The sequence below is a fragment of the Diabrotica undecimpunctata genome, chromosome 3 (genome assembly GCF_040954645.1).
Source record: "Diabrotica undecimpunctata isolate CICGRU chromosome 3, icDiaUnde3, whole genome shotgun sequence".
Taxonomy (NCBI): Eukaryota; Metazoa; Arthropoda; class Insecta; order Coleoptera; family Chrysomelidae; genus Diabrotica; species Diabrotica undecimpunctata.
The window spans coordinates 123,299,712-123,321,276 of record NC_092805.1 but is presented as its reverse complement, the minus strand read 5'-3'; the positions used below and the strand labels follow the sequence as shown (position 1 = coordinate 123,321,276).

General features: G+C 33.6%; 1 protein-coding gene across 2 annotated transcripts in view; it reads left to right on the top strand.

Annotated features, from left to right (window-relative positions):
• Positions 1–21,565, top strand: part of LOC140437356 (uncharacterized) — a 208,481-nt gene that overhangs the window by 172,818 nt on the left and 14,098 nt on the right. The window contains exons 5-6 of one of the 2 annotated variants that reach the window (XM_072526838.1): positions 6,244–6,474; positions 16,898–16,933. In XM_072526838.1, the coding sequence (XP_072382939.1) occupies positions 6,244–6,474; positions 16,898–16,933 (267 nt within the window). The remainder of the gene's footprint in view (positions 1–6,243; positions 6,475–16,897; positions 16,934–21,565) is intronic. The other variant, XM_072526839.1, reaches the window with a different exon arrangement.

Below are 21,565 nucleotides of genomic sequence, written 5' to 3'. Positions count from 1 at the left end.
CACGTTTATTTTGACGTTTCGATTTTCTTTTCGGAAATTGTGTAATTTGTATTTTGGGAACGACTGTGAATGAAGTGAAAATCAAACCTTTAAAATAAACGTTCAAAATAAAAATAACCAAACCGCTGAATCAAATGCTAAAATATCATATGCATATCAAAATAACAACATCCTATTACGATTATAATAAGGAATCCAGTAGGTTCTTAAATCGTGCTTGTTTTTGTCCGTCAATACTTCTTTTGAAGTCAGTTTTGGTTCGGAAACTTTTTTTGATCTTAAAATCCGTGTAAACTGTCACATTTTTTTTATTTACAATAGAGTTAAAAACGTGAAATAGTCGGGCACTTGTTTGTCATAGGGAGTATAAAAATAGTCAACGATATTTTTAGATTTAAATTGCATTGTTTCTGATTTAAAAAAACAATCCATTCATAATATTGTCTACCAGGTGCGATTTGTATACATTCTTTGAAAACAGCATATTATATTAACTTGAACACGTCAGATGTTGTTTCATGCAGAATGTCGGTTAAATTTATGTTTATTTTACATAAAATACTCATACCTGTGTAATAAAATAAGAACACTATTGTTAATTTACATAAACAAATAAACATTTTACATCTTAATGGAATTTGTACAGAAGCAGCTCAAGGGCATTAGTAATCAAAAATAAGTGATCTATTATAGTGATGTGTTGATTTAGGTAAATTTTAGCTACCTATTACTATGATCATTAAATCATAGGTATACTATGTGTAATAGGTGTAATACCAAAGCAAGGTAAGATATAGGAGTTCAACATTAATAAATGGTATTCCAAAATTCACGTAAGATTTGAATTTGTCTCCATTTGTGCAGTTAAGAGAACAATGCGTTTTAATTATTGAACAATACTTTAAAAATAATGAAAGTTGGGCGGCAACAGTACAAATTATGGTCGAAATATTGATTGGCCAACTGTGAAGAGAGTAATTGAGAAATTCAGAAGGACTGGATCAATTGGTGATGCTAAATAAACTGGTCGACCAAAAACAGGCCGCTAAAATGCCAGTATTGAAGCAGGGCGTGAAGGTGTTGGTGGAAGTCCAGGAATATCAATTCGGCTTCGTGGACAAGAATTGTAAATTTCAAGAAGATCTGCATCTCCATACTTACAAAGTTCAATTGACATTAGAACTAAAACCTTATAACCATGCACAGAGAGAGTTCATAGAGCGAATTGGTGAACATCAAGAACTGGTTGCTGATTTTTAGAGCAAAATTATCCTAATTGATAAAGCATATTTTCACCTTAATAGGTTTATTCATCGTCAAAATTGCATTTGGGATTCTGAGAACCCACATGTGAATGTCGAAAAAATTGTAGCCAAATTATTAAAAATGACACAACGCATCACTGTTGGAAATTTTAAGCCGAAGGCATCATTGGAAAATACTTCTTGCAAATTAGACTGATCAAGCAGTGACTGTTACCCGTGCTCGACATAGTAACATGATAACAGAGTTTTTTCTACCTTAATTGGATGATATTGATGTGGACGACATGTGGTTTCAACATGACGGTGCCACACGCTATACAGCCCTTTGAAACACTTCAGTTACTGCATGAGACACTTCCTGGTCGTGTATTCTCTCGTTCGTTTCGGTGATCAGAATTAGCCCCCTAGATCGTGTGATGTGTCAAAAGTCCATACCAACAAGCTTGCAAGCCCCCGTGCATTCAAGTACGAAATTCAACCGTGCATCAACGAAATTCAGCCATTCATTGTTCAAATGCACCAGTAAAGCCATGTAGGCTATTTACGTGATGAGCTATTCCGTACATAATTCTGCTTCTACTGTTCTTTATGATTCAATAAAAAATTTACAATTTAAAAACAGTGTTTTCTTTTTAATTCGAATCTTGCGTAAATGTTGGGATAGCCTATACTACTAGATATATGAAAAGTATCTCTATAAATACTAAAGCAATATACTGGATGTTTTAAAATTGATGCCCGTGCTTTTGGAATTTTGTTTAATAGGCCAATGAAAGAATAGAATAATTACGAGAACAAATGCTGAGAGCGTTACCGAAGTTACTACACGAAAATCATTGCTATCGTATGGAAATAATAAACATTGGTGAATTACATATACTAAAGACAAGAGTTTATTAGTAAATAATTTCGACAGAAGACTTTTCTTATCGTTGTCACAATCCAGCTCAAAGTGTTTAAGATAAGTCGTACCTAATAAAAAAACAGATAATCGAGTTAAAGACTATGGAGTCATTTTTAAACTTAAAAGATGGTTAGCCGTAGCTTAACGTGATACAAGGCCTTATCTTCGGAACTAAAGTCTAGGTATACAGATGTTGCTGAACGATTGCTTAGCTTAGTATGCTATAATCCTGGGCCGTTGTTACTCTCAAGAGAAAGTCTCTCTCACACACCAACACAAAGACGAAGTAGTATATTCCGTCTTCAGGAGGCATGCATCTCTTTAAAGCACATTCTGATAACCAGGACTGGTTAGGGAGGGTCGGTACATGTGTTATCCAGAGAGACAATCCTTTCTCACCTCAATGCTTCCCAAGTGCTCCACTACTCCTGCACGATCTGTTTTATCATGGGGGACTAGTAATTTGTGTGAATTTTCTTATTTTGACGTGACAAACTCTCTCCCACTCAAACATGATCGGTCCGCTGCGCGCGCAGCACTAGAGAATTAGGCGCGTTGAATCGGTGCGTGCTTCCGTGCCTGTGTCTCTGTCTGTCTCGAGCGTTCTTGGCGTTCAAGACACATTACAGCAGAAACACTTCCTTTCATTTCATATTTCTCCTATCATCGTCCTATCCTCAACAAAATTACTCAAATAGAAATTAGTTAAGTTTAAGTTTACATGTACAATGTTTTAGTAAACAAAATATATTTCTATAGTTAAAATTTGTGCAATTCTTATTTTCATTCAATTCCTTGTTCCCATTGTGCAATTTAATAATATTCATATCAATAAATATTCTACCGAGAAAAAGACGTTGTCACGTAAAATCTTCGCCCGTAAAACCGACTTTACAGGCAACCGATTTTTTTGGAGTACCTTGGGGTGCATTTCTCTCGTATTGTTCATTTGCGCTATCTTCATGATATATCTCCTTTTGTGTTTTCATACGTCAAGCCTTCGCTTTGGATAAAGTACTATGAAGTACTATGTGAAATCATTATCGTGATACGTACGATGATGATTTGTTTACTTATCCGTAGTCCGATTATTAGGGTTGTTTTGTGATTTTTTTTTGTAGCTTTCGTTTGTTTTTTTTTGGTTTTAGCAAATTTTTGTTAGTTTTTTTGAAGGTACTGACATTAATATCTACTTTAATTTAGAGGGAGTGGAACTTAACAGTAACTTAATTATCTTGGAACAGACTTTGTCTTGTAATTTTGCAATTTTTTATTTTATATCCTCTTAGTTGATGTTTTGACCGTAAGTATTTGCTTCAATAATTTATATCGTAGCCTATCAGCTCTCTGAGTATTCTGTTTGAGTGGTTGGGTCATTTCGTTAAATATGTAGTATGCCGTGTGTGTGTATAAATGTAAACATTTCTATTCCACGATGAAAATGTATTTCTGTATTTTAGGCAGATGGCAGAAGGCAGAGGTCTTACGACGTGAAAAATTAGGTAATTTTTATAGTGTAGGAATGCCGAGAATAATTCGAGAGACTGGCGCTACATAACAGTGTCATAACGATATGAGTTACAGGTCATCGGAGAATACACGACGATGAAAGAGCAGATAAAATTACTAAAAGATCATCAGATAAAAGATACTACCACTAAGGTCCAGAGCCATCCGTAGGAGTTTCAAAAAGTACTTTCCGCGACCAGAAAAAAAACATGGATCTGAACACAACATAACCTTCACTGAAGGATACCAGACCTGATGGTATACTTTCAGCAAGCAAGCAGGAATTAGTTTAGGTTCATAACAGGTTTCCTTACTAGACATGCAACTATCAAGAGATAACTACATAAAATAGAGCTGTGCAGAGAACCTGTAACATTCAGCCATATCTTGCATAACTTGGAGATACTGGGTATGGCATGGGTGCCGCCAGCAATATTTTTTGGGAGGTGCATCTGCATCCACACATACTATTAACCAATATACCTTTCTTTACGGACAGGGATTTTGGTATCATGCATAATGGAAAATGTGGAATAAGCCAATTTGCTTCAGTACGATCGGTGTATAATAGAGTGTTTTCGAAAAAAACTTCTTTAAATTGTTCTGTATCTACTTGACTATATTTTCTACGTTTGAACCTTTTGTCAATAAACTAATTTTAATCTATTTTATCTTATTGTGTTACGGAAATATGTAATTACTACCCTGAAAACTCTCTCTTCTTTTATTTGATACGTGTGGTGTATAATGTTTTTTTATCATATAATGTACTAGGTTGTATGATCTAATTTAATTATCAGAAGTGAGGCAATAATTTAATTTTATTGTATTATTTGCTAAGTACTTGGTTAAGTATTATTTTTCTTCTAAACCGTTCATCGAAGTTAATAACTGCGTCAAGAAATATTATTGGTGGTTTGGACATTATAAACTCTATTTGTTTTTTATTGGTTGTCGAATTTGCTTTTTTTTTAGGGAGTGTTGTGGTTATCACTTGTCCCCAATATAAGACGAGAACCATACTTCTAAAGTGGCTGATTATGAAAGATTCCGATTTTCAGGTCTTTGTCGAAGCAGGTACCAATTCGATGTTGAAGTAAATTGTAGATTTTGAGTTTCGAGTAACTTTATTTTATTTGAGTACAGTCACTCAAAACCCTTTTGTTTTATAAATTTGTTTTTAACAAAATACTAAATTAAAAACTTAACTTCTTTGCTATGTTTTAATGCGTGCGTAACAATGCGTGATGAAAGCGAAATGATTTTATGTAGACCGTGGTGACTGTCCCACTCGGGACGTGAGAATACAATCTCTTGATACCGCACAGAAGCAGCAATTTATAGGAAATTGTAGCAACGGTCTGTAACGTATTTTCAACGATTTCAACGAGAAAAAATAAAAGTAAGTGATTTATGGCTGACAGTTAAAAATGTTTTACAACCAACTATTGAAATCTTTTAACAAGAAATAGATACACAGGAATCATATCAGGTTACAATGCATACGTCAAGGGTTGGTTAAAATGACTTGTTTTTGGGGTTATTCAGTTTTTTTATTGAGCTAAATTGAAAACAGTTGAGAAAAAAGTTGAGATTATTATAACGAACTATTTGTCACGAACTATTTTTTCACCCTTTTTTATAGTAACACATTTAAAAATAAATGTATTGAAATGGCACGGGACGTACTATATATTATTAATAAAGAAATATATTAGGACCACGTTAAGAGAGGCAAGGCTGTAACACTCAGGATTCTAAATTTATTGGATAATCTTATATACTAAAACGCTAAGCCCTTTTCTTGTCCACCACTTTACTCAAAAACCATATTAGATAATTAAAATATTTTTTCGGATAATATTATTAGTATTACGTATGAGATTGTCAAGATATACTTTTGGTACAAAAATTCACTTCCGGTTTTGAGATGACCGGAAGTTAAAATTTACTTTAAGTTTTAGACCCCACAATGTATATATGGATCGAAAGGTCTCGTCGAGACGAATCTAAATATGTATTTCCGGTTGCGATCCGACACCGGAAGTGACCCGAAACGCGCATAAAACGTCAAGATAGAGCAAATCTGACACCGGATTCGTGATCAGCATGCAAAATTAACTGCTAAATGATATCCATGTCGACATTTGATGAACTAAAAATTGCATTCCAGGTTTTGAGGTCGACTTCCATAATCACTTTTTTTTACTTGCATTATTATTGATGAATGTTATGTATATTCTTGCTTATATTGTTTGTATTGATCTCTTAATTTTTCTCGCAAAATAAAAATTTCATTTAAAAAACTCGATGTCGAGTTGGTCCGCTAGTGGTATTTATGGTACTTATGTTTTTTAGTTTGTTTACCTCTTTACATGGTTTAGTTTTATTAGTTTGTTCCTTTTGTTTATTATTACTGCTTGACGGCATTCTGTAGAAGGAATTGTTTGGAATGTTTTGACAAATATTTATTGGATGGTTTAAAAATGGTTCTTTTAGCAACTAACATATGTTACCTGATAAAGATTGATCGAGAATAATTCATTATACAATGTTTTGTTTCAGTAAAAATGAGAAACCATACAGCTCGATCAACTCCCAAGAAAAGAAATTTTGATGGTTGGATTTGTTCCCCCCATATGATAAATTTAGGAAATCGTTGCTATATATTTAGCACAAAAGAAAGCACTTGGACTGACGCGCATTTTGAATGTAGGAGAAATGGCACTAAATTGGCAATAATTAGAAACAAATCTCAAGATCACAACTTAAGAATGTTCTTAAATAATTTTATTGGTAAGTTCCCATACTATTAGTAATGTGTAACTATAAATTTACACTTGTATATATCACTTTATGACTGTTTATCGCATTTGCTTAACCTTCTATCGTCTATTTTTGGACATGGGTATCTCTCAACTCCTTTCATCGACCTCTATCCTGAGCAACATACTTCCAATTTGTTCCGGTTATTTTTTTGATATTATCTACCCATCTCATATGTGGTGTTCCTCTTGGTCATCTACCTTTATATGGTCTTCAATTTTGTATTTTGGCGTTCCAACGATAGTTTTTTTGTATAGCAGTGTGGCCTGCGAAGCTATATTTGAATTTGGAAATTTTGGTTGTGATATCCTCGACTTTTGTTTTTGATCTTATTCAGTCGTTCCTCCTTCTATTTGACAGTCGTATACCTAATATTGCCCTTTCACTGATTGAACATTTTGCTCCTTAAGTAATAAGGTATTTTGTAGTTTTTAAGTATCCAACTGAGTTTTTTAAATCCTGCTCATGCCAGTTTTACTTTTCTAGTAATTTCCGCAGTTCGGTTCTCTTTGACAAGTTTTAAAAATTTGGCCTAGCTAGATATATTTTTGGACTTGCTCTATCTCATTGCCATTTTGTATTTTTTTTATTTTGTCATATTCATTTTTAATCTGATGTATTGGGAGCTGCCTGCGTGTTTCTCCAGCATAGATTGTAATTCCTCGAATGTGCTAGCTATAATCACGATATCGTCAGCGAATCTGAGGTGGTTTAACTTGTTGCCATTAACGTTTATACCATATGTTGACCAATTTGTAGTTTTGAAGACGTCTTCTAGAGCTAGATTAAAAAGCTTTGGCGATATTACGTGGCCTTGTCGAACTTCTCTCTTAATAGGGAGGGGATTTGTATTTACTGGTTTACTTAGTCCTGTGATTCCCTATGCCTCTACTATTCGTACTTAGATTACGTACCTAAAGGTACGATTCCGACAACGACTGCAGACGGCAGACAGAAACTGCAGACGACAGTTACAGTGGCCGCCGCTGCAGTATTAATTTGTATGAGAATTTCGATCATATAACGCTGTAAGGTTAAAAGTTTATTAAAAAGTACCCTCTTTATTTGACTGCAAAAATGCGAATTCATCAATGTTTAAGAAACGTCTTCTTTCAGTCTAGTTAAGTATAATAGTTGTGTAGGATTTCTCCTAAAGAAATAATACAATAATAAATCGTCGTCAACTTCTTCTTCTTGCAGTAAAAGTTAAAACATTTCGTAATTCATATTTTTTATGTAATCCTCAACGTCAACAGTTTTATGAGGCCACGTAACTGAAGTAGCTGCTGCTGACTTCGGAATCAATACGACAGTCGTTGTCGTACCTTAAAAATCTTTCTCCACTTTATCAGTTTTATTTTAAAGTATTTAAGTGGCATAACTATGTAATATGGGTTTACGTCACTTGATTTATAGTACTTCTTGAGATGGTTACTGAGAAAGAGTGTTATAAAGGCGGTTATACACGTATTATCCGAAACCACAATGGCATAATACGACACAAGTTTTCGAAACCATCTACTTATCTCATAATACTGCTAAATATATGATAGATTTAGTCTTTAGTTAAAATATTTCTCATTTTTACATTATCGGTAGCACTAGATTTTTATTTCGTAAGATAGGCATCCGTCATATGGCGCTATAAATTGATATTTATGTATAAATCAATAAACAATCATACACAGAGCTAAACATGTACAATTTTATTACAGTATAAAGATAAATAAAAATATGTTCATCAAAGGTTCATTCAAAACACGATTTTATTGCTTGTGTCCTAGATTTTAAATTTTGAATGTTGGGAGGCAGGGACGGCACCAAATAAATTAGGTGATTAGCTTCATTAGCTTAGAAAAGTTAATATAAGTATTAGACAAGCCTACGCTCTCACAGCAGACAAGTCCATAGAAGAACTAGAGCGATTTTATTAACATTAAACATCCAAATATCCAAAAGAAAGAACCATCATTAAACATTATAAAACTCAAAAACAACAATACAAGAGAAACTTGTATAGAATAAATAAATAATAGGTTCTCTGATATGGCAACTGTGGATAATGTTAAAAGTCATGAACCGCCATAAAAGAATCATTTAATAATGTGAACAACACTCTTCTTCTTCAAAATAAAACAAATACCAAAAATGAGATGATGTCAGAAGCAAGGTACCGAAATATACAATATGGAGATCGGGATGACTATATTTTGCACAGAAGCTGAAAATCTGTATAACTCGGCAACAGCTTTAATCTCCACAGGCCAATTAAGCAAATTGCTGGCATATTCAACAAAAAACAAGTCACTGGTATACATAATGATCAAGATGAACTAATAATGGATTGTCGCGATATACTTACACAATACCTGAAAAATGTACACACCTAAATTGTTCAACGATCACAGAATACAACATAAAAGCCACCACATGATCACTCCTATCAAACTATTAAAAAGTAACAAAGCCCCAGGATCAGATGATATGTATGCAGAAATAATCAAGTTACTTAGTGAAAAGTGTAGATAATATTGTGAAGCTCTTTAACGATATCTACGATACGGGCCAGATTCCAAAGATCTACTCTGATTTTACATTTATAGACCTTCCCAACACACCACGTGCAAAATTTTGCAAGAACCATCGGCTAATAAGCCTAATAAACCACTTTTTAAAACTCTTCTTGAGAATATTACACACAAGATTATTTAAGAAATATGAAGAGGTCAGTGACTGGGGTCAGTTTGGTTTCAAAAATGGCACGAGATATGAGATTTTTAGTATTCAATTATCAATAAAGAATTGTTTAGGTAAAAAAAGGATGTTCTTCATCCTTCACTTTATCAAAAGGATCACAAACTTGTAATAAAATCCGTAAACTAATTTTCGAAACCAAATTCAGAACTTTGCTTTAATCTGTGCCTTCTAAGAATTGCAAGGCAAAACAGACGTTGATAAAGATGTTATTAGCGATATGGGAAATCTAAAAATTGCATTTCACAACATATCTCCTCAACTAAGCAAAATTCTTAGCGAATTGGTTTCTAGTACTCGTACATAGTCTATGAAATAAAAAGGAAAGAGACCTTCTGAAGAGGCTTATTAGGCCGAAATACGTATAAGCGGATGCACAGGCGCCCTGTTCGTGAAATCAAATCTTAACTGTCTTTTCCTTTTTATTCCGATATACTCTGTACGAGTACTAGAAACCAATTCGCTAAGAATTTTGCTTAGTTGAGGAGATATGTTGTGGAATGCAATCTTTATCAACGTCTGTTTTGCCTTGCAATTCTTAGAAGGCACAGATTAAAGCAAAGTTCTGAATTTGGTTTCGAAAATTAGTTTACGGATTTTAATATCAGATGTCGCTATTTGCGTCTATCATAACTGTCTTTTCCTTTGTAATAAAATATCTACAAGAGTTAGGATTGGATGACAAGAATATAAGAGTTATCGTCAATCTGTATGGCAACCAGGCAGAAACAGTATGTCTTTAAAATTTCAACGAAACGGAAGATTTCTCCATAAAAAAAGGAGTAAAATAAGGGTATTAAAGTAAACGTCATATTTATTAACAACATTGGGTATGCTGATGACACAGCGATAATGGCAGATAACATCGAAAATCTTCAATGTCTTTTAAATGATCTAACTCTTGCAAGCGAAGTATTGAAGTTTGAAAATAAATATCAAGAAGACAAAGTAGTACAGTCGTCAGAGATTTGACCTCTAAAAACCATACTAACAAGCTGAATTTTGCAGAGAATATTAATTTTTGCACCCCAAAAATGATGCAAAATAGTTTATCAGTTTTACTATAAGGCTTCCCCTAAAACCCCCTTTAGGGGGAGAAAAACGGAAAGAATCGATTTAACAAGAATCTAGAATGCCGTAGAAAAAATATTTCAAATAAAAAATTTAGCTGAGATAATTTTGAACAAAAATATATATTAGCACTTATTGTGTAGAATGCACCGTTCTCTCAGAAACCACGCTTGAAGCGACTGGTGATTTTTAATGAAAGGTACGCGCTCCAAATGAATTTTAATAAAATTTATATAAACCAGACGGTAAAAATTCGATCTTTTGATAAGAGTGTCCTATCGACAAAAATGAAAATGCGTTTTAAAGGTGAAAAGTGCAGCTTTCTTATAAATTTTTTGCATATTGCAGCAAATTAAGATGTTAAAGAAATAAACGTTCAGTGATTTTTACCATTTTTTATGATTTTCATGAGATCAATAAAATTTATCACTTCTATTGACCGGTCACTATAAAATTTTATTTTTAGAGTAAAAATATAGCCTGAAATTTTGGAAAAGACGCAGTTTTAAACCTTTTAGATCGTTTATAATGTAAAAGTTTAAATTTAGCGTTTTTTAGGCATTTCAAATGCCTCAAATTTGTTACCAAAACTAAAAATCGAAATTTCAGGCTATATATTTTAAAAATTGGCATCTAATAATGAAAATTTTATAGTGACCTATAAATGTAATTGATAAATATTAATGATCTCATGAGAATCGTAAAAAGTGGTAAAAATCGGTACAGATTCCTGGTAAATCGATTTTTCCGTTCCCCCTCCCTGCAGTGGGGGGGTTAGGGATAAGCCGGGGGTAAAAGTGGTAAACTTTTTTTCATATTTTGTAGGGTCTCAAAATTGACATTTTTAACAAAATACGGCTTATTCGAATGGTTGTTAAAGGATCAGTAGCATTTTCGTCTCTGACGACTGGAGTAAAGCAATGATTATAGGTAGAAATATTTACCCAAATACAATGATATATATAGGTTGTCTGCTAAACGATAGTTGGAACCCCGAGACTGAAATAAAGAGCAGAGTAGATCAAGCCAAAAATCCTTTTTTGACACTTCGTAAATTTCTGACTAATCGCAAATTGGATTTTAAGCTGAGATACAAGATGCTAAAGTGTTATGTTTGGCCTATTCTCTTGTACGGAATGGAAGCATGTACTTTAAAGGCCAGATTCATTAAAAAACTTGAGGTTTTTGAAATGTGGTGCCTGCACCAAATTCTTAGAATATCATATAGGACTGAGTCAGAAATGAGGAAGTGTTAGAAAAAGTGGGCCCCAGGATAAGGAACTCTTTAATTGTGTAATGTAGAAAGTAAGAGGGCAGCATCTTTAGGACACATCTCGGACGTAAAAGATATCAGGGCTGCGTTATATTCGCCAATGGACAGGAATCCATAGTTATAAAATTCTTTGCAATGCTGCTAAAAATAGAAAAATTTAATACTGATATTTACCATCTCACCTGAAAAGACAATGTACGGTGGACACCTTAAAAAGAAGAAGCTGAATAATTAACTAATATTTTTAAATTCTCTATAACAACTAAGTCCGCACACAGCTTCAAGATGTGCTTTAATAGATGCTACTGTACTTAAAAATCTTCCTACTACTACTAACGGAAATACGGGTAAATCGTTATGATCGCCTAATTAGGAAAACTCATACAACTTAGCTCATACAGGCTGATAATTCTGCTACTAACTATCTCAAAACCATTATTTAATCGGATAAAAGAAATACTGCATTTAGATAACATGATCCAAATACGCAATTCAGATATAAAGAAAACCAGTCTAAAATTTCTCAGTGCCATACCACAGAGTAGATTCCAGGGCCATTTATTTATATTTTATGTACTGCTGATATCCATCTAACCGATGACACACTCGTAGCAACAAAAAAAGTAGCCCAAAAATATTTATTTTCTTAAAATCTCACTCATTGGTGTCATAAACAAAATAAAAAAGTTCCTATACAAAACGAGTTTTGTTAATTTACTCACAACTTTGAAAATGAGATATGACACATGAGTAGCTGTAATCATTTAAAACCATTATCAATTGTTTAAGTAAAACGTAGAATAAATAAAAAGTGCAAAAGGAAAACCCGATGAGCTAACGACAATTTAATACGAAATAATCTCGTGTATCGAATTAAATTCACCTCAAAGTAAGGAAATATGTTAAGATAAATCTAGTTAAGAGAATGGAAAGAAAATTAGAGAGTTATCAACCAAGGGAACATGCAGGATTCCGAAAAAGTTACGGAACAAATGACCATCTACAAAGTATAAAAACCCTAATAGAGAAAGCAGTGGAATACACTAAACCTCTAGTTCTAATATTTATCATTTTCACAAAGCCTTTGACACAGTTGAGCTAAGCAAAATCTTACAGGCGCTTAAAGAATGCAGGCTAGATTATAGATATACTTAATTATTATACAAAATATACCTGCAGGCAACAATCACTGTCAGATTACATACTATACTATAATTCACATTCAGATGGCAGCGTTCCAGAGATAGGCCTGTACTTTCTATATGCCAGAAATAACTACATTGTTGTCAGTTTTTAATCGTACCTACAATCGTACGTTATGGGCCGGCTCCTATAAAAGAATTATAATTTCGGAAATATTTATGAATGTGAAACGAAAAAATACTACATTTTTTTAATTATATAATTTTTCTGTTGGTATTTTAAAAATAGAAAGTTATATTTCGGAAATCTGGTCTTTTCGGAATTATATCTTCTGCTCAAAATTGTTTACAATTCGTGGAAATGAAATAATTATTTGTATAATCCGTTTTTGATCTTAATGTCCTTTTAATGACACACTTTCTCTACCTGCATTTACAGTTACAGACATTAAAAAATAATTTAGAATTAAAAAAATATACCTATTTATAAATTCAAAATTATTGTCTAATGCCAGCAATTATAAATTCAGGTAAATACTTGAGAGTCATTAAAAGAATTTTCAGTTGATATCAGACGTTTGTGTCGTGTCAGTGTCAAAATGGCCGCGAGTGTAATAAAATTCAAAAACGGTAATTTGTTAAATAGTGAATGCAAAAAAATAGTGTTAAATGTTTTTAACTATTTATCAAACAGTAATAATGATAAAAGTGTATCAACAATAGTGCGGGAAGTTTCTGCTATGACTGGAGTCTCTGAGCGAACGATATTCCGATATAGAAGTGAAAGTAAAAATGGTCCACTCGTAACTCCTATAAGAAAAAAAAGAACCGGTTATTTGAATAGTCGTGAGAATAGATATGATGAAGCAACTCGGTCTAGAATAAGACAAGTAGTGCACGGTTTTTTTATGGACAATATTCCTCCAACCCTTGACGTAGTACTAGAAAAAATTAAGCAAATGGAGCATCTTCCGAATTTTTCCAAGAGTACGTTGAGAAGACTATTGCACGACATGGGTTTTATATATGGCAAACAAGGTAGAAATTCAATATTAATAGAAAAACAAGAAATAGTCGCTTGGAGGCGTCACTATCTCCGGGAAATAAAGAAACTGAGGAACGAAGGAGCCAATATCATTTATATGGACACGAATCATGGGTTAATACTGGAATAACCAATGGGCAAGTATGGCAAGATACAATAATAAAAAATAGCCGACAGGCTTTCGTAAATGGACTTACCACAGGTTTAAAAACTCCGACCGGAAAAGGACCAAGATTTGTTTTAGTCCATGCAGGAAACAAAGACGGATTTGTTGAAGGTGCTGACATCACTTTTCTTGCCAAAAAAGGTGCTGAAGATTACCATGAAGAGATGGACGGAGATCTATTTGAAAAATGGTTTGAAGAGATGTTAATACCGAATCTCCCAAAAAATAAAAAGAATGTCATTATCTTGGACAATGCATCTTATCACTCTAGGAAATTAAATTTTCCCAAACAATATTGGGTGAAACGTCAAATTAAGGAGTGGCTCTATGAAAAGGACATTTATTTTGAAGAAGATTACTTAAAAAATGAACTTCTGGAAACTGCTAATGTATTTAAAAATATTTATGACAAATAGAAAATTGATTGTATTGGTGAAAAATACAGGAATCACAGTGACAAACAATGCCGCGTAGATGTACATATCTTAAGACTTCCGCCTTATCACTGTGAACTGAACCCAATAAAAATGGTGTGGAGTGAAGTGAAACGGTACGTGTCCTCTAAGAATTCAAGTTTCAAACAAAACGACGTTAAAACATTGATTTATGAAGGTTATGATAAAGTACAGAACAATGGACATTGGAAAAATTACGTCAACCATGTTATAAAATTGGAGAATAATTTTTGGACAGTAGACAACATTCAAGATGACATTGAACCTATTAGAATTTCATTAAACGATGACTCTGAAGATGAACTAGATTATGAAAATGAAGATGATTGAAAATTGTTTTTCGGGGGTATTCTTTTCTCAGTAAAGGTAATAAAATATTTAGTTGATCTGGTTGAAATGTAGCACACTTAAATAACTCATTAATCGACATAATTTCAAGTAGTTATATTAGACGTCATTATGCAAAAAATAAAGTTATGAACATTTAATAAATTAGTGCACAATTGAGGCCCCTAGAACACAAGGGGTGTAAGTGCCAAAAACAAAGTTTTGAAAAATCTTTGTTCAAAGTTCGATATAAATTTAAAAACCTAGGTAGCACTTTTTCAGTTTTCAGCATGTTTTCAACGACATGTAATTTTTGATGGTGTTATTGTTGTTAATGTAGAAAGTTTGAAGCCAAAAGTACGTGCCTGTTGTTAGATATCAGTTGCTAAGTGATAAGCAACTGCACTTACACCCTTGTGTTCTAGGGGCCTCAATTAGGGGTTTTTTGCAATTATCTCAGTCATTTGTTTATGTATTTTAATTTACAAACTAAAAAATTAAAAAACTGTTTAAGATCTGCAACATTTATTTGAAACATTTTTCCCTAAAATGCACGAGGAACAAAATAGGCAAAAAAATGATTTTTTCCAAACTTCATCTTTCTTTAAAAAATAAACAAAGCAAAATTGGCTGTAATTCTTCAAGGAATTATCATAAGTTATCCCTTATCTACCGTTTAGAACATTAAAAAACCTGTAGAATATTTTTCATATTTTTTTCCCTATTAACTGCGGTATTATGTATAAAAGCATTTTAGGAATTATTACCATTTATTTCATTCACGAATTTTATATTAACAACTTTAGCTTACCTAAACATATCTTAGTTTACCGTGAGTTTGGCCCTGCTTATTTTACAAAAGTAGCAAAACTTACAATGGCAGTAGAATTGGCATCGCTGTTATCCTATATCCGTACACTGCCATCTCAACGTGACTTTATCTATAACAGTAATCGCATAAAAATAGAACGGGGGGTTAGACAAGGAGACCCAATGTCACTTAAACTTTTTAATACGGTGCTAAAATATGCTTTTAAGAATTTGGATTGGATGACAAAGGGAATAAAAATAGTTGGAGAATATCTAAACAACTTACGTTTCGCCGATGATATACTTATAATAGCTGAAGATCTAGGTATGGCAAGAGAGATGGTACAGGAACTCGTTGTGGCTACAGAAAATGTAGGTTTAAATATAAATATCTCGAAAACAAAAATCATGACCAATTTGGTACCCAACCAGAACATCAGTATTGATGGGAAAGAAATAGAACTCGTAGATAGATATAAATACCTGGGACATGAAATTATGATTGGCAGGGATAACCAGACTCATGAACTAAAGAGAAGAATCGGCCTTGGGTGGGCAGCATTTGGAAAACTGGGAGAAACTTTTAAAAGTGAGCTGCCCACATGCCTAAAGAGAAAGGTATTTGATCAGTGCGTCCTCCCAGTCTTGACGTACGGAGCAGAAACACTTACCTTAACAAAAGCAGCAGCTACCAAACTGAGAGTCACGCAGAGAAGAATGGAGCTGTCCATGTTAGGAATAACTCTGCGAGACAGAATAACCGACGAAGACATCAGGAGAAGAACCGGAGTGACTGACATCATCGAGAAGATAGCCAGACTAAAATAGAGATGGGTAGGACACATAGCCAGAATGACAGATGGGCGATGGACAAAGAGGTTATTGGAATGGAGGCCAAGGGAAGACAAGAGAAGCGTCGGTCGACCACCTACAAGATGGACTGAAGATTTAAGAAGACTCAATAAAAACTGGATAAGAGCGGCGCAAGATAGACGGGGTTGGAAACATGAGGAAGAGGCCTATGTTCAGCAGTGGACTCTTGAGGCTGGATGATGATGATGAAGGAAATATCAATCGTAGAAAAAATTAAAGGTCTCCTGAAAGTGAAAGCTTCCGAAAGTAAAAGTCTCCTTTGGAAATATGAACCTATAAATTACATTTTAAAAATTAAAGCCAAACTAAATGATGGGAAATTTCTTAGCGACAACACTGTATATATTTGTAAAATTCTTATTTTCTCAATAAAATTTACAGCTACAATCCGTTTATTTTTATATTATATTCTAGTTAGACATGAATAGATTTACATATGTATAAATTTATTTAAACGTTATTTTCGTTTTTCTTTAGCTACTTCCAGTGAAAGTGGTTCAAATTTAAACAAAGGTAAATGCATACATCGTGTTTCACATAAACTGGTTGAAGTGTGCTAATAACTAAAATTTGTTTTTTGCTTGTTTTAAAGACTTTTAAAAATGTTTTCCTGATATTTAAAATCTTATTCAGATATTATCAAATACAGTGGTGTGCCGTTTAGGTAATAACATTGATTATGCCATTGTCTTAGAACCCTATGCAATACTGATAACCTGAAGCCTTTTACATTATATTTAACATTTTACAAAATCTACAGCTGGTGTTTTATTTGCAAACAACTTTTACTAAATAACACTTTTAATAGACCAAACTACAATATTCATGCTTCTAGTAGTAAACGATGAACTTATTATTTTTCTACTTGAATATACAAAACCAATGCCGGCGACAGCGGACCTGCAAGGGATGCACTGCAAGGTACCATTGTTTGGGGTTAAAATGAGCTTTGAAGATTTGTTTTTTGCTGTGATATACAAGACACTAAAATAGAAAATTTATTTTTTAAATGTGGTTCAAATTCCATCATATTACTCTAATTTGTGTTTTTCATTTTTGCATCACACAGACGTAAAATATACAACGCATACAATTCCTACCGCGCGTAGAAATTCATTTTATTGGTAAATATAATAATAATTAGCGCATCGAGTCTAGTAGGCTCATGGCTTGATCAACCATTGCCTCCATCCCTTCTTGTCCATTGCTCGCATCCTCCAATTTGTGACGTTGGGTCTTTTTAGATCATCTTTTCCTTCTATTTTATTACCTTCTTCTGGAGCGACATCTTTTCTGACATCCCCTATTGTACTTGACAGTAGCATTTTCGGTAGTCTACCATCTTTCATCTGCATGTGTCCTAGCCATCTTTGTTGTTGGGTTCTTATTACTCATAGTATGCTGAACTCCCCATATAACTCTTTCAGATCTTTATTTGTCCTTCTTATCCAAACGCCGTTCTCCCTATGGCGCATCCGGGGGGGGGGGGGTTGGGGTTAAACCCCCTCCCCAGGGCATATAAAGTAAAAAATATATAAAGAATAGTAGGAAAATGTAACTTGTCTTTCACACACAATACAAAAAATCCAAAATGCTAATTGAATAATTAAATTACCACTTTAAATATATAGAGCACAATAATTATTGTATAAATACACAATACAGGACTGTATCTGCGGCGGCCTTGTGGACTATCACGGGTTGTGTTCCTCTGCATGAAAGAAGAGAGCATTTGACACCAGCTATAAAAAAAGAAGAAAGGGAAAGATCAATGGAAAGATGGCAAGAAGAGTGGAACAAGGAAGATGTTGCCTAGTGGACCAAGATACTGATCCCGAGCCCGAAGGACTGGGTAGATCGTGGCGTATCTTCATAGGTTCAGAAAGATAGATACAGATAAATGCCTATATACTGCGAATATTCCGACATTGTTACTCACACAATGCTGGAGTGTAATAGATGTACAGTGGAGAGAAACAGAATGTATAAAGAAATAGGTATGTGACTGTAAGAGAGATGATCGTGAAGATGACGAAAAGTACGGAGGGATGGAATAGTGTTCACAATTACATCCGAGAAGTCATTAAAAAGAAAGAAGAAGAGAAACACCAACCGGGCCAAAGACAGAGATAAGATCTAATTACTATTTTAATGGGAATAAGCCGCAATTGAAGGTTAAAATAAGTTTATTGACGTTTGAATCTTTGATCTTTGATCTTGCACTGATAACTTGTTTATACTCCAACAATTAATAGAAAAAAGAATAACGGTTGGTACCGAAGTACATCTAACCTTCATCGACCTAGAAAAGGCGTTTGATACAGTTCCAAGATTTAAATTGTGGCAAGCTTTACAACAACTCGACATTAGTCCATACCTTTTAGGAATAATCACAGAAGTATACAGGTATAACACTACTTACCTAAAAATCGGAAATAGACTATCAGAGCCAATAAAAGTAACTAAAGGACTAGAACAAGGATGCAGTATGTTACCCTTACTGTTTAATTTATATATTGAGGAAGCCCTCCAGAAGTGGAAAAACCACTGCCAGAGAATGGGAATCCCCATAGGAAATGACATACTGTTCTCCGTGAACTTTGCGGATGACCATGTCGTCTTAGCTCAAAATTCTTATGATCTAGAATTTATGATAAAGCATCTATATATAATAATAGACAAGGACAAGGAAATCAAACAAGTGGAAAATTTAAAATATTTAGGTGCACTATTGCTAAGAACGGCTTGGGAGAAACCGAAATTAAACACCGAATTATTCAGGAACGTAAAATTGAAGGATGGCTGAACTCCTTATGGTAGGATCGCAACATTTCCAAAAGAACAAAGAAAGAATAGGGCAAACTATGGTTGAAGTCCATGAAGTATGGACAATTAATGCAGACCTGAAGAGAAGATTGTTGGCAGTTAAAATAGATTATTTAAGCAGAAGTGCTAGAACATCAAGGCAGGAAAGGAAGACCAACGAATCTATAAAAAATAACATGAATGCTACAGAAAAGATCATTGACTGAATATAAAGAAGATGTTTAAATAGGTTTGGACACATTGAGAATGCCTGACGAACGTTGGCCCCAAAAACTTTACAAATAGAAGCTCCCTGGAAGAGGAAAAACAGGTAGACGTCGACGCTCATGGAATGAAGGAATTAGAAGAGCGATGGAATCGCAAGGTTTGGAGGAGGAGCATGCCTTGGACCGGGAGGATTGGCGGAGGAGAAATGTAGTCCAAAATGTATTGTATTTACAAGTTGGATTAATGTCAAACGTTAATAAACTTATTTAAACCTTCAATTGTGGTTTATTTCCATTAAAATAGTAACTGCTTTAAAATGCCACAAGAAAATAGCTTCAGAACAATAGATAAGATCTAGATAAAAAAAGGGAGTGTTCCAAAAATGTCGTCATCCTTACAGCGGCCACCTCACTTTCGGGGTACGATGCATGCGACAGTGAACTGCGCACAAGTAAGAGAGTGTGGTTTCAGTTGGTAGGCAGGATAATAGATAGCTGAATTTTTGGCACTGCTATCTTTGGTACTTTAAATTAAACTAAAACCCAAATTTTAGGGACTCAAAATGGAGGTAGCATAAAAAATTTTCAAAACCCCCACCTCAGACAAATTCTGGGTGCGCCACTGCGCTCTCCACTTGTTCACGTGTTTCAAATATTCTCCTTAGTATTTTTCGTTTCCGTTTGCCATTCTTTTAATGTTCAATATATTGTTTCAAACAACAAACAACTTTTCACTTATTCAAAATCTTTTGTTTTTATTTTCTGCAAATTTCTTTAAAATTGTTTATAGGTTTTGTATCAACATTTGGGAGCATATACGAACGATTTGTAAAATAAGCATTTTGCATAAAATATTTGGTTTATCAGGAGGCTTGTCAATAGAGTATTCCAAAAGTATTAAAAAAAATAAAATAAAATTACTATTATTTGTTAAGAACAAATTATAGCGAATATGGAGGGGAAACTTGGAATAAAGGTTTTAACAAGATTAATAGAAACACATTATGGGGCATATATTGTAAGCCTTGAAACCAGTTGTCCAAAATTTACCATCATTAAATATTAAAAACTACTTAAGATTGTAAATGTTGACTCATTTCCCATAATACTAGTTTTATGGACTTACAATGGCAACCTTATCATCATTAGAAATACGTAACAAACTTTTGGGAACACAAAATTTGGCTTTTCATGGATCATCGGATAAATTAAACAATAGATAATAGTGGCAATTTTGTAAAACTAAGAAAAAACTGGTGGATTTTAAAAAGAAAAGCAATTTTAAAAAGTTGGAAAAAAATTAAATATCACCTATTTAAGAAAGTAAACCAAATGCCAGTAATACAGAACAAATAACAATACTTTGCTTTTACCGACTTTTTTCGTGTACCGATGGGATTGTGGAGATCAACGAAAATTTCTTAGAATTTATTTAACAGACCGCGGTTTGTATGAAAAAATAACCGCAATATTAGAGAAATTGAATATTCTCATTGACGATATGCTTGGTCAAGGATGTGACAACGGAACGAAGATGAAGTGGAAAAAATGGGCTGAAAAAGTTAATTTATTAACAGTTTTTTATTTTAGTTAACAAATCTTCTGGATTTTTTTTACAATGTGCTGCGCACACATTAAATTTAACAATAAATGACGCTGCAAAAGTAAATTCTGATACAAAGTTTATTGTGGGTGGTGGGTGCCAATGTGTACAATATAACTACATACCTCCGAAAGTTTGGAGCTAATAATGTAGAACAATAAAACACACAACTTTGTTTGGGAGCCAATTGTTAGGCCTCGTCCAGCTCAGTCTCTCAGGTGTGAGAACGTCTTGTCTTAAAAGTAAATCTGAAAAATGAGTTTGGCTGGAACAAATAAACCAAAATATTAACTAATCATATTTATTGTACATAAATAAATATAAAATTGAAGTTGTATTATTAAATTAAAATAAAACAAAGCAAATCTTGCCTATAGCTTTAGAAAACATAAAATGCTACTTATGGCAATGGCATCTGATGTTGTCTTCAAGTAGTTAGACAGGATTGCAGAATGTTGTGTTTAGTTGCTGATGTAGCTGAATATAGATACTTTTATTTTTGTATCTAGT